The following is a 14,945-nucleotide window of genomic DNA, read 5'->3' as shown; positions in this document are numbered from 1 at the left end:
GGCTGCCCAAGTGATCCCACGTCACAGATGAAGGGATGGAGTCATATTCTTTTATTTTCTTCTTCCCATCCATTGCATGTTCTTTTATTTTCTTCTTGTCTTCTTCTTCCTTCTTCCTTTTTCCTTCTTCTTTAAATTAACAGCAGCTAGAAGAATGTTTGATGAATGAAGTTCATTTCCAGGTTGATGCACAAACTTAAGTCTCTGAAATGGCATGCCTTGTTTTACAAATACCGAGGTGCTGCAAGAAATCAAATGTGCTGGAAAGTGGGTGGGCAAGGCCACAACCTTTACTCCTGCCGGAAGGGCGAGCTATAGAACCTGGTGTTTTAGTCAGCTTTTTTGCTGCTATGACTAAAAGATCTAAACAGAACAATTTTGAGGGAGGAAATATTTATTTGAGGGCTCACAGTTTCAGAAGTCTCAGTCCATAGAAGGCCATTCCTCAGAGCTCCAAGTGAGGCAGAACAACATGGCAAAGTGTGTGACAGAGGAAAGCAGCTCACATGATGATCATAAAGCAAAGAGAGAGGTCTCCACTTGCCTGATACAAATATATGCCCCAAAGTCACACCCCCAATTCTTACCTCCTCCAGCCACCTCCTCCCTACCATTTCAGTTGATTAATTCACTGATTGGGTTAAGACTCTCACAACCCAATCATTTCTCCTCTGAACCTTCTTGCATTGTCTCACATGTGAGCTTTTGGGGGACACCTCACATCCAAACCATAACACCTGGCTAGCTAGTTGGGCAGTCCGCCTGCTTGTATTTCTAACACAGTGCTGCCCTTCTCCCAGATTGGAGCTTGGGTTACGATCCACACAATTGGCTAATTTTTAAATTGTGGCGGGCAAAGGGAACGGCTATAATTAAAATGGCTACAATTGGATGCAATTAAGGCTATATTCTGAAAATGGACCATCAGACTTTCTACTTCTCACACTTGGGACCACAGTCCCTTCTGTGCTGTCACCCAGATGCCCAGGCAATTGCCAAAATGCTGAGATGGCTGTCTCCATTGCCAAGATGTCTTGCACTCATTTTTAGTCTTGAGATTCTCTTTTCACTTACATAAGAACTTTATTAAGCTATGGTGCATATAAACCACAAGTCATCATTTGAAATGCAAGATTCAGTGGTTTTAACATATCTGCCCCAATTCACCATTGCTTCAATTTTGGAACATTTTCATCATCCCCTAAGGGAAGTATATTTTGTTTTATCTCCTAGCAGCTCCTGTGTGTGCTGTCAGGGAGACCACAGAGGCCCCGGCCACTTAGGGGTAGGAGCTATCTCAGCCCCAGCAGTGAGGGCTTCATCTTGACCCTCTCCACCAAAGCCAGCAAAGCACACCCACCCTTGCTTAGGGAGGTTTGCAGCACCATGTTCTAGGTGATTACTATTGCAGAGGATAACTAGTCAATTTGGGAAATGGGTCTCAATTTTTCAGAGTATGAAATGCTGGACATTTGCAAATACTGTGTTTATCTAATAAGGATTGAAAGTTCCCATCTCTTACTATTTTTTTAATTATTTTTTTTTAGTTGTAGATGCACACATCTACAACTATTTTTATTTTTATGTGGTACTGAGGATTGAACCCAGTGCTTCTTGCGGGTGAGGCAAGTGCTCTACCACTGAGTTGCGACCCCAGCCCCATCTCTTAGTAATTAAAAAAGATAATTATACCTAGATATTATTAAGGAATTATTCCTCGTCAGACACTATTCTGATGACGTAAGGTAAGTTATTCTCATGATGATCTTGGCGTGTTATGCTTTCTGATAAATGGGAAAACGGAGGCCTGGAGAAGTTGTCAGAGTCCTAGAGTTAATTCAGGGCACAGCCTGGTCTGGAAGTCAAGCAAAGTGGTTCCAGAATTCACCCTCCTAACCACTGAGACAACTTCATCTATTTGCCCTTTCACAAATTGTCCATTCAAGGTAGCAATTCATGTGCACAGCTTTTGTCTTTGGTCTAATGAAAGTTGGTGAAGCAGCCCTGCTGTAGGGAGCCAGGATGACCACCAGGGGGCAGGACCACCTCACAATGTTTTCACTCACCACCTCCATTTAGTACAACTCCGGCCATGCTGAGGACACAAATCCAACCTCACTGCCAAAATGGAAGGCAACAGGCAAAAGGAGGGAACCTCTTTGCCTAAACGGCTCATGGGTGTCTCTGTGTGTTGGGGGCAAGCGCATGAAGACATATCTGTGCCACAGTGATGACACAGATTCTGCAAACCAGCAGGCGGAGTTCTCACAGAGTTCCCTGCTGGTTGTCCCAGTGCCCTGAGACAGAAAGAGATTAAACCAAAAATTAAAAAATAAAAAGCAGTGTATGTGTGAGTTGGGGATTGGTGACAGCCATTAAACCATTAAACAAATTTTTGATTGCTTTCCATGTCTGTCTCTCAACCGTGGCCTTAGTAGAGGACAGCTTGGACATAAGCCATAACTAATGTGATAGGGCATGCATTGCGTTTGGCAAACAGTAGGCAGTCAACTAATGTTTGCTCAAGGTGGTATCAGAATGCAGAAGACTAAGTATGGTCTGTGGAACCATGAAGTGTCTCCCTGGGGAGGAGACAACTTTTCCAGTGTCCACCCTACAGTGACTCAGGTATGCAACAGTGTTCTCTCTGTTCTTTGCCAACAAAGTCAGCTTTGATTAAACACTTCTTCCCTGCCTATCTTCTTTGTTGTCAACACAAATTGGACAAATAGCTCCACTGCAGTGCAGAACCAGTCCCTGCAAAGAGAGAGCCCAAGCCTGCCCTTGTAGTATAACTGACAGGCAAGGGCAGGTGTTAACTGTCCAGTTTCCCTAAACCAGGACCTGGTCTCCTGATATGTCACTCTCAAGAAAAATTCCACTGAAAAGTGGTTGGCTGGAAGTCTACTAGCCTTTGAGGATATAATGATGGAACGTTAACTTTCTTTTTTCTTTAAATAAGCTTGGAAATTAGACAGGCATAGAAAAAAATGCACAAATTATATGTGAAGAACTCAGTTAATTTTCACAGATTGAACACATACAAATGAAGAAATGGGAAAACATCAGTGCTTCCCAAGTCTCTCTCCTTTTTCTTCCCCAAAGACCTCCACTCTCCCCTCTACAGCTGTAGGTTAGTTTTGCCTGGTTGTGATATTTATGTAAATAAAATTATATAGCAAGTAGTCTTTTTGTTTGACTTTTTTGGCCTATGGTTTTGACTTAGTTTCATGTGTTGTTTCTTGCCCAACACATGATAGTGCCTAAGTCACCAGTTCTCAGCAACTCCTTGTAAAGTAGCACTCAGTGTTTCTGAGACTCATTAAAAGGTGCTTGCATGTGCTTATAGATATTAAGGCCATTTGAGACACTAGACAGCATCAAAGGACCACAGTTGTGTACTGTGAACTGGGTAAATTGATGCACAGGGTAGGGGAAGACAAGGAACCTCACTGCTCCCCAACCCTAACCAAGCCACATCTTGTTATTGATTTGAGACCTTTTCTCAATCGAGTATAAACATTTTAGTGCTATCAGTTTCCCTCTCATTGCTGCTTTAGCTGTAACCCATGGATGTTGATTTGTGTCATTTCCTATAGAATTCATTATCTATATGTATTTTTAAAATAGCCCTTGAAACTTCTCTTTTAGACCATGGATTATTTTGAAGAATATTGTTTCATTTCCATGTGTTTAGAAATTTTCTTGACATTCTTGTTGTTGATTTCAAGTTTGATTCCATTATAATCAAAGAACATGCTCTGTATGATATGAACTATTTTTAAATTGTGGAGATTTGTTCTATGGCTCAAAGTATAATCTATTTGGATGAATTTTCCACAGATGCTTAAAAAAGATGCATGATTCTGCTATTGTATGGGGCATTCTATAATTAAAATCTGTTGGTTGCCGGGAGTGATGGTACATGCCTGTAATCCCAGAGGCTTGGAAGTCTGAGGTAGGAGGATTGCAAATTCTAGACAGCCTTAGCAATTTAGCAAGGACCTCAGCAATTTAGTGAGACCTTGTCTCAAAATAAAAAATACAAAAGGGCTGGGGATACGGCTCAGTGATTAAGCACTTGGGGTTTAATCCCCAGTACCAAAATCATTACCACCACCATCATCATCATCATCATCATCATCATCACTATCTGTTGGTTGTTTTTGTTTTTGTTATATCCTTTCTGACTTTCCCCTTAGTAGTTTGTCTTATTCTGCTTGGGATGCTACAGCAAAAATATCAGAGACTAAGTGGCTTATTAAAAAAACAAACATTTTTCCCTACAGTTCTTGATTCCAGAAAATCCAATATCAAGGTGACAGCTCATTCGGTGTCTGAAAAAGGCCCATTCTTCAGAGACTTCAGCTTCTAGCTGCACCCTCACATTGTGGAAGGAGCAAATGGGTTTCTTGTAAGGACACTAATCCCTGTCTTGAGGATCTCACTTTCATGACCTAATGACTTTCCAAAGACCCAGCCTCTTAATATCATCGAATTAGTTTTAGGTTTTAACATCTTAATTTTAGAGGGACACAAACATTCAAACCAGGACATTCTATCCCTGGCTCCCCCAAATCATGTGCTTCTCACGTGCAAAAATACATTCATTTCATCCCAATAGCCCAGAGTTAATTCCCTGTAACACTAACTCGAAAGTCTAGAGTCTCATCTGAATCAGAAATGGATGAGACTCAAATGGGCTTTATATCCTTGGGCCAACTGCTTCCCAACTGTGAACTGTGAACCTGTGAAATCAAACGACATGCTTCCAAAACACAGCAGTGGGATAGACACAGGATAGATACTCCCTTTCTCAAGGAGAGAAACAGGAAAGAAGAAAGGGCTAACAACTCCCAAGTCCAAAACCTAACAGGGCAAGCAACACTGCATTTTATTTCTTGAGAATAACCTTCTTTGACTTGATATCCCCACTTATGAACACAGAGGGGAAAGATTGAGCACCCAGGGCCTTGGGCAGCCCTGGCCCTGTGGCTTTGCTGAGTACAGCCATGTGGTATCTTTCATGGGTTGGAGTCTCACTACTGAGGCTCTCCCCAGCTGGAGTTCCAGCCTAGAATCACTAGGGTCACCACCCTCACAGCTCCGAAAAGCATCAACCAAGTGGAGGCCCTGTGGTGGCTCCATCCCTGTGGCAGGTCTCTGCCTAGGTGCCTCAGCTGAGAAGCACAGCAACAGGAGGTGAAGAGTAGAGAGTGGAGGCTGGGCTATGAGGGCGATATCCCCTGGGAACCCAAGACCCCTCTTTTGACATGGTTCTGTTCCCAGGCATGGAAACCCAGCTTATGATGGGAAGAGGCAGCACTGATATCTCCAGAATGCCTTCAGGTTATTCATTCACTGCCTTGATGAGCAACACCTGGCGCTTCTGCTGATCCATAATAACCTTATTAAATGATCACTTGACCACACCATTGGTGCTCACTCCTAAACACCATCTCTCATTTTTCTGCATATAGTTCTGCTTCCCTTTGATTTAAAGATTCCAACTTTAAATTATTTCTCTTTTTTTTCTTTAATTTTACTATAAGCAATCATGAGAGGCCATGCTGCTCCTTCAACATTTGCTTAAATATTTCCTCAGCCTAAGATCCAACTTCATCCCTCTCAAGTTCCAGCTGCCACAAAGTACCAGGACATAAGCCCAATTCAAGCTAGCTCTTTGCTACCTTGTAAAAAGGGTTGCCATTCCTCCAATTTGAATACATTTCTCATTTCCATCTGGGACCTCATCAGAATGGCCTTTCGTATCTTTTCCCAACCACTTCGGTATTGTCTAAGACTAAGGCTTCTTCTAGGGCCATCCTCTCCTTCCGTGCCTTCCTCAGAATCATCTAAAGTGGTCTGTGAACAGAAATAGGCTTTTGCTTACAGACGCTTCAAATTTTTGAAGCCTCTGTACCTTATCCAGTTCCGAAGCCACTTCCACTTTTTAAATCATTTTTATATTCAATACTCCCAATGTGTCATGGAATGGGTGGCTTATGTAAAAAGGAAAACATAATGGCAACATCTTTGTCACAGTTCTGGAGACTGAGATGTCTAAGATCAAGGCACCAGGAGATTATCGGCTGAGGTCCCATTACTCATACTGGTGCCTTCTAGCTATTTCCTCACATTGTGAAAAGTGCAAAGATGCTTGCTTGGGCTTATTTAATAAGGGCACTAATCCCAGTCATGAGGGCTCCATATTTATGACCTAATGGCTTCCCAAAGCCCTCACCTCTTTAACACCATCAGATTGTGAAGTATGTTTCAGCACATGAATTTTGGGGGAGCACAAACATTCAAGCCATAGCATCCTTCTTTCTGTTAGTTGGTGAGAGAAGAATCTGAACTCCCTAACTATAATGTGGATTTGTCTATTTCTCCTTTTAACTCTATCAGATTTTAATTTATTTGTTAAGGCTCTGTTGTTGGATGAGCACACATTCAGGACCTTTATGTCTTTCTAGTGGATTGACCTTTATTTCATTGTATAATATCACTCATTGACTCTGACTCCAGTAATATTCCTTGCTCTAACGTCTAGTTATCTAGTATAAATGACTTCTGCTTTTTTTTTGATTAATGGTCCCATTTGTGTTATAGCTTTTATTTTCAACCTGTTTCAATAAATTTAAATTTTCTTGAAAACTGCATCTAATTGGGTCACTTCTACCCCACTCTGCCAATCTCAATTCATCGATGTAGTTTGACCATTTACATTTAGGGTAATTATTGATAACTTAGTGCTAAAGTCTGTCATTTTTTGATTTTTTTGTTTCATTCTTGTTTTTCTGTTTCTATTCTTTCATGTTCCTGGAGTAGACAAGAACATTTAGAATATTTTTGAGGACCCCATCTTGATTTATATAGTGCAATGAATATATCTTTTGTTATGTGATTTGTCACTGTCTATTGGTGTCAACATTTTATTACTTGGGTTGACATGTGGAAATTTCACTTCCTTTTAGGTTCCTTTATCCTTCCCACTAGCAAATATCATTGTCTTGAGTATCAGATGATGTCATTTCCTCTTTCAGTCATCAAATATAGATCTCAAAACCTGTGAGGAAAGAAGAAGTCTATTGTTGTATTATTCAGCTTTTCTTCACTGTGGCCAAAATACCTGAGAAGAACAATTTAGAGGAAGAAAATTTTATTTTGAACTCATGGTTTCAAAGGTTCAGTCCTTAGTTGGTCAACTCCACGGATCTGGGCTTGAGGTGAGGAAGAACATCATGGAGGAAATGTAGGGTGGAGGGAAGTTATTCAGCTCCTGAAAGCCAGGGGTAAAAGAACAAGGAACCAGAGACAACGTATAATCCCTAAGGGCAAACCCCCATGACCTTCTTCTTCCAGTTATTCCCCATCTTCCTACAGTGACCACCCAGTAATCCATTCAAATGGATTAGTCCACTGATTAGGTTACAGGTCTCATAATCTAATCACTTCACATCTGAACACCCCTTCATTGTCTATCACATGGGCTTTTTGAGGGACACCTCTTATCCAAGCCACAGTGATTGTATTCCCATCAGCTCAGCATTGTTCTTTCTTATGTCCTGATGCTTCAGGGTTCTGTCTCTCTCTCTCTCTTTAAACCATATAATTTGTCTTAAGAACATTATTGTCAATCTAAATGTAGGTTTGATAGCAATTCCTTCTTTTTATTTCTTCACCTGAGAATGTATTTTCCCATTTTTAAAAATATTTATTTTTTAGTTGTAGTTGGACACAGTACCTTTTTTTTTTAATTTATTTTTATGTGGAGCTGAGATTTGAACCCAGGGCCTCGCACATGCTAGGCAAATGCTCTACTGCTGAGCCACAACCCCAGTCCATATTTTCCCATTATTGATAGTTTCAGTAAACACAGAATTCACAGTTGATGTTTCTTTTCTTTCAGTCTTTTAAAAACTTCAGGCCAGCTGCGTGCAGTGACACATGCCTGTAATCCCAGCAATTTAAAAGGTTGAGGCAGGAAGAGAGCAAGTTCAAGATCAGCGTCAGCAACTTAGCAAGACCCTGTTTTGATATAAAACAAAAGAGCTGTAGATGTAGCTCAGTGGTAAGTGCCTCTGAGTGTAATCTCCAGTACAGAAAAAAAAAGAAAAGAGAAAAAGAAAGGCCTTTCTGCAGTGTGACAGGAGAAACCCATTGCCATTCAAGATGGTGTGCTCCAATATGTGATCCATCATTTCTCTCTGGCTGCTTTCAAGATTCAGTCTTTGTATTCTGCTTTCAGAAGTTCAATATGTTTCTTGTAATGAATTTTTTTGTTTGTTTGTTATTGATCTTGTTTGCCGTTTGCTTGGCTTCTTGAATCTATAGATGTGTCTTTTGCCAAATTTAGAATATGTTTAGCTATTATTTCCTCAAATGCTTTTTAGCAGCTATCTTCTTCTTTTCTCCTCTAGCACTCCAAAAATATGAATGTTGGCTCTTTTGTTACCATCTTACAAGTCCCTGTGGCTATTCATTTTTTGAAAGTCAATTTTTTTCTGTTGTACAAATTGAGTGGATTCTATTGATTCAGTTCACTGATCCTATACTCTGTTACTGAACACATCCAGTTAGATTTTTAATTTCTATTATTATATTTATTAGTTCTGTTATTTCCATTCTGTTCTTCATAGCTTCTACATTTCCCCCCTGTGATTTTCTTTTTTTTTATTTTCAAGAGAATTTGTATCTATTTGTTGACGCATTTTTATGATAGCTATTTTAAAGTCCTTGCCAGTTAAATTCAGAATTAGATTTGTCTTGATGTTGGTATCAATTATCTATAATTTATGCTGTACATTTCTTTCTTTTTTTTTTGATAATGGGTAATTTTCAATGGCATTCTAGACATTTTACCTATTTCATAAGGAGACACTCAGTCGTACTTGAATCTTTTAGTTTTAGAAAGTGGTTGTCCTAGTTATGTTTAGACTGCTTTGTATGATATGGTCCCAATGACAGTTCAATCATCGGAGCTTTTCAGAGCTGTGGATGTGCTCAGTTAATCTGGTATCCTTTGGGCTCCCAGCTGGGGCAGCCTGCGGGACAGAAAGGGTGTCAGTGGGGTAGGGGAGTTTCAGACACACAGCTTGGAAGAGGTTTCCGTGGCACAGAATTTGTTATGGGGAATCTCCTGCCTGTCCCTGGTGGGGTCAAGTGCTTGCTGTGATAGGATCTCCCTCGGCTTCCCTCAGCTACCTTAGAGTCTGTGGAATGGAAATGGAGACTTAGATCTATGAGTAAGATCAGTTGTTCTGGTGGGATCCCATTTGCTGCCCTCTCCCCATTTCAGTCAACTTGGTTGGTGACAGACTTTTGGTGACAACACTTTTCCCTGTCTATTGCCCCTGTTCAGGTGTCACACTATAGCCTCTGGTTTCTCAGAAATTTTAATGTCATTTGTGATTCATCCATTTTTCTTGTTAGACCAATTTCTGTGTCACGAAATGTCCCTTTCTAGTACTTGCCCAGACCCCTGCTCTGGTTAATGTGATTCCCCCAAGGCCATTGGGCATCTCATCCTACCTCCTCAGAGGCCACACAAACCTCTAGGATGGGGCACAGAAGCCATGACCAAGGTGCAGATCCGACATTCCCTAGCAGGAGGATCCATAGTAAGCATTATGCAACAAGAATGATGATGAGGCTTGGGTCCAGGTGGTCGGAGATGAACCCATCACTCCCCCTGCATGTGGCAGTGCCCTGTCCTGCTGAGGCCTCATAGCTGCTGGGTCCAATAGTCCCCTGTGTGGACTTAGGGATTTGTGTGTGCCCTATGAGTCTGGCCATTGTGATGAATATTGACTGTTTTTAGAAATCACATTCTGTAGATTGCCAAACCCATGCCCTACCCACCTCATGCCTTGCAAGGACGCTGCTCCAGATCTAGGCAGTTACTGGCTTTAGGGACCCATCAGGAGCCTCCTGTTGGGCAAAATTTAACCTGCCACTGTTTTCTGTCCCTTCTGCTCTGAGTACTGGGACCATTTCAAGCCCACCTTCCTGATCCAAGTGCAGTGACAATGAAATGATCTCCTGTGTCTCATCACAATGAAGAGTCAAATTCTTCTGAGCTAAACATGAAGATAGGAAATATGAAGCTGGAGAGAGTGGCAGCCAATTGAAATCATTATCTGTCCATGACCAAACTGAGCCCAACACGTCTGCTACTGGGCAGAGCTGTGTCCTGTCCCTTGATGCAGGAGGGAAAGGGTAGCCAGAGAGGGCAGAGAGCTAGCAGGACTGATAATGACCCTCTCTCCCCACAGAGGGAGGAGCCTCCATAGGATTGGAGAGGGGAGAACCCTGCAGGAAGTCTTGATGTCTGGGCTGTATCTACCTCTTTCAACTTTCAGTATTCAGACACTAAGTAGGCACTGTCAGGGGACTGTCCACTCCAAGGCATACTCCTGCAACACACACAAGTGTGTGTGAGGAACTTATAGCAACATCAGCACATATCAGTACCTATCATCAACACTGCATGTTGTAATTAATTTCTTTGATCTTTAAATATAATTTTTGAAGGTATTTGGGCAGTGATCTTAAAATATATTCTTGAAAATAAAATATAAGTTCACTTATAATTAAATCCATCAATCCACAAAAACACAGGCACACACATGCCGAGATAGACCCCCCACACACATATATCATATATACACACACTCATGTACGTACGCATGCACACACATACACACAACATACACTGTGGGGCACACAAAATGCCTGTCTCACAAAGGCTTACCAAGTTCATAATTTTTATTATACTCTGAATAGAGATGATATTTAAAGAGCAGAGAAAATGACTATACAAAGGATTTATAGAACATTTTTACATACTGGATATATATTTTTTACAATATCAGAAAAGTAAAAATACGCACTAACAGGTAAGGCGGATAGGAGACGTTACAAGGTCTTTGACACTGAGGATAAATGCAGTGTGACTTTTAACACGGTTATAGCTTAACACTGGAGGAATACAATACCTTGTTTAATGAGTAGGTTAAAGATCCTGGTTATCCTAAGTATTGGGCATCGCTATTGTGAACCCACCGCACTTACTCCCAAGACCATATGCCTGTGCCCAACTGGAGCCCCAGGAACAAAATGACTGGAGAATACTCCTTGTCTAGTGTTTCTGGGTGCCCGGTACAGCCTGGGAGAATGGGGACTCCTTTCATTGTTTAACACATATGAGGAAGAAAGAAACCTGTTGCACCATCTCATAGGAGATTGGAAACTGGCTTCATGTGGTTCCTCCAAGGGAGCTCTTTGCTTGAAGCAAATTCCTTGATGCCCTTGAGCACATTTATCTTGAGTGAAAAGCACACCTGGTCAGTCAGTTCAAAAAGAAGATTTTCAAGGTTTCTTAAATGTGCTCCAGGAGGACCTTCGCAGGAGGCCCCAGTATCTTTGTGATTCACCCACAAGTTATGCTTCTGAATAGTGCACAATGTCCTGCTCTGATTTCTAATCTCCCTCTGTCCTTTTTGGTCACACCTGGGGATAAACCACCATAGGATACGGAACTTCTTTAGGACAGCACAAACCTTAGCTCCCCAGATTCCTGCAGTGGATGCAAAGATGAAACATTGGAACTCTCCACTGAAGACACTAGAGCCTCCAGGTAACATTGGCACATCATCTCTAATAGCCACGTTAGTGTGCATCTGGAAAGGAGGTCTCTGAAGACCAAGGCAAACATTTGGCACAGAAAAGAGGCACTTGTGTGTGGTGCATCGATAGGAGCTAAAAGTGGAGGGGTCTACTTGTGCGCTCTCTCTCTCTCTCTCTCTCACACACACACACACACACACACACACACAATGATGCCCATCATGATTCAGGTGGTTCCAACTCTGCGTGTAGCTACATCATCCTCTACCCATCGCTTTAAAACAGAGAATCCACCATTCACATTTCCAAACCCCAGTTTAACAACTGTAGCCTGTGGTATCTGTGTGGCCTACCAGCTAGGACTGAACTTTTAAAAGCAATAGAACGGGAATTTCAGAATGTGACACAATGCAAATGACTGGAGTGTCTGCAGGGCACACCGGATTCTGAGGAAGGCAGATGGAGGCTCTGTCTCCAAGTGGCCTAGCTCCATCTTTTGCTTTGGGGAAGTGCCAGGGTCATCGGCATTCTCCAAACCTCTGGTCGCTGACTGCCCTGGAATACACATCTAAGCATGGAATGTCACAACTGATTAGGTGGCTAAGAGGATGCAGCTAAGTGGCATCCAAAACAGCCTCTAGGCACTAGCGTTCATGCTTTCTCTCCTTTCTGTTCCCACATGCCATGCCACATAGGAATCCACCAAGAATCCAAAGGTGCTGCCAGGAGCAGTATCCTAAGAGTTGACAACAGTGAAGCCCAGGCCTGAAGGTGACCCCCTATCAAGCCCACATAGGGAATGTTGAGATTGACCCCAATGTTTCCCACCCCTACCCCACCCCCACCCTGGACTTTCCCCATCAAAAAGGAGCTCATCCTCCATCGGAAGACACATCCCCCAGGAAGCACAGGTGAAGGCTGCATGAGGCAAAACAACCTTTTGGCAGCACCACATGTGGGGGACTTCAGGGCATCACCCTGAGTCCACAGCTCACCTTCTACTTCAGGGGCGAGGGGCCTGTGGTGTGTGTCTTACAGGAGGATGAGTCTCCTAAAAGTCACAGCTTGGCCGGCTGCAGCATTTGACACTGGTACAGTATAGCAATGGCAAACTGTTATATAAATAATTTGGCATAAGTAAAATATAAATTACATAGAAATGGCATTTTCATTTCTGTTTTCTCATTTCTCCCTTCAGGGTCCTCCCCGGCCTGCTCGCCATATGTAAGCGAGAGTGTAGAGTCGTCACCACAATACGGGTGGGGTCTGACATCCCCTGCTTCTCCACAATGCCAAAAGGTCCTCACCACCCTCATCCTCACAGCCCGCACCTCCTTCGCCTCCTTCACATCCCCGCCGTGTTCCGGAAGGATCTGACCTACGCGAACCTTCGTCAAACATTCATTCCCTCCTGGGTTTTGTCAACATCTCTGTGGTGGGAAGACCATGGTGAGGGAGACCACTGGCCTTGGGCATTCATGGGCAGGGGTGCTTCTGATGATGGCGGGGTGCTGTGATCACTCAGCTTCCTGCCAAGCGAGCTGGGTGTTTCTCATTCTCACAGATGCTGGTATGCTGGGAACCTTCTGGACCCTCAGTAGGCATGCCTTGTGCCCAGTTCTTTCCACCCAAAAAGTACCCGGTTACAGAGATGTGTAGGACGAGAAGTTATTCTCAGGGAAGGCCAATGCATGGTGACGTTGTTTGTTCTTGTTTGGTAAAGTTGGCAGATCTCTTTCCCCTCCTGGGCCTAAAATGCCATGATTATCAGTTTGGTACAAACTGGGGGCCCCACCTGACCCCACTGCTGTCTTGAAGGTTGTGAGAGGCATCCAGTGGGTCTGGGTTAGGAGGGATCTCAGATCTTCTTTGGGGAGCCAATCATGACCTTTGACACAAAGTTGACGATGGCGCTGGCGGGTTGCTCAGGGTCGTGCTCGGCAAACAGGTGGCATACATTGTCTGTGGCACTGCCCTGCTTCCGGGCCACAAAGCCAAAGACTCTGCAAAAGGAAAGTCCAAGTGAGAGCAGCCCTCTGGCCTCCTGCAGAGGACAAGCAAGTGGATAAGCCTCCACCCTCCACTTTCTCTGGCTGCTAGTGGCAACGTATGGAAAAGCTACCATATGTTTGGCACTGGCCAGGTGCCTGTCCACACACTTTCACCTGTAAAACTTATGGATCTGCAGGTAAAATGAAGGAGTTCTGCTCTAAAGGGAGGAGCTGGAGTTGACCAAAGGGGAGTGACAGCCCCTTGCCCTAAATCAAAGATGAGGCTCAACTTATTCCACAGTGACTTCCCCATTTAAGGCTGGAATCCTCCAGGCAATGTCCAGGCAGATTCCTGAGCTTCAGTTGAACATGCAGGACTGGAGACCCCAAGAGGAGAAGCAGGGCCTCAGGGACTCCTGAGATGATGCCAGCTGCCCCCAGGCCTTTCCCTGACTTGGACTCCCCCACCCCTGAACTGGCTTAGGTCAGAGGGGAAATATTCCAAGAACTCTTCTCAGGCCTCGCAAGCCCGCAAGCCCGGGTTGCAAACTATGCCCAGTTCAGGAAGCTGTTTAAAAAGAACACACATCTAATTATTTTTCTAAGAATTGAAGCCATTATCTTAATAGGCTTTTAGGAGTCCTAAACTTAACACAATAACAACCATTCTCCAAATCTAAATCTCTGGCAAAGATCTTTCTTCTCTTTCTTGGAAAAATGAAGGACTTTTTGTTTCCACTTAGCAGTTTCCATACCGCAGAAGGGACTGGCCAAGGACACTCAAGTAACCCCGATGGAGTCGAAAATTCCAAGCAGATGAAAGCCCCATGCTAACCTGCCAGTCGGAGGGCAGAGTTTGCCCAGAATACACTCCCTCTAGGGGGTTGGAAAAGGCCCAAATCACTGATCAGCTCCCTAGACTAATGAGGAACCTGAAATAGGAATCTTAGGGAAGGAGGACCATTGTCAGACAATTGTGGTCATTCAATTTAGACTACACAGAGGAAGCCAACCTGGGAGTTGCTGTTACATCTCTGAGTGGGAGGTTAGGATGTGGTCCCTCTAAGGTAATGCTGGGCTTGGAATAAGCCCCTGCCCAACAATAGGGAGATGAAGACTCCTCCCTTGCCTTTGGTATGCTGAGCATAAAGCTCTGCCTTCTAGCTCAGAGGACCTCAGCTCTACTCTGCAACACTCCTGCCCTCAAATGGCTGAAGAGCCTGCGCAATACATATGGCTGCATATATCCCAAAATAGTCAGCCAGGGGTGCAGGGCAGTGAACAGCACCCAGCCTTTACTCCATAAGGACCACACTTTTCCTT

At 43.4% G+C, this 14,945-nt stretch overlaps 1 protein-coding gene across 8 annotated transcripts in view; it reads right to left on the bottom strand.

The window, feature by feature from the left end:
• Nucleotides 1-10,752: 10,752 nt before the first annotated feature.
• Nucleotides 10,753-14,945, bottom strand: part of Tns3 (tensin 3) — a 270,335-nt gene continuing 266,142 nt past the window's right edge. For all 8 annotated transcript variants that reach the window (XM_046451661.1, XM_046451611.2, XM_058582006.1 and 5 more), the window contains one exon: nucleotides 10,753-13,634. In XM_046451661.1, coding sequence (XP_046307617.1) covers nucleotides 13,490-13,634 — 145 coding nt within the window. In that variant the 3' untranslated portion in view covers nucleotides 10,753-13,489. The remainder of the gene's footprint in view (nucleotides 13,635-14,945) is intronic.

This window comes from Marmota monax, unplaced genomic scaffold (assembly GCF_021218885.2).
Source record: "Marmota monax isolate L192 unplaced genomic scaffold, Marmota_monax_Labrador192_F-V1.1 WCK01_AAM20220418_F8-fsc00342, whole genome shotgun sequence".
Taxonomy (NCBI): Eukaryota; Metazoa; Chordata; class Mammalia; order Rodentia; family Sciuridae; genus Marmota; species Marmota monax.
Note: the sequence above shows the minus strand (reverse complement) of the source record. Positions and strands in the feature narration are given on the sequence as shown.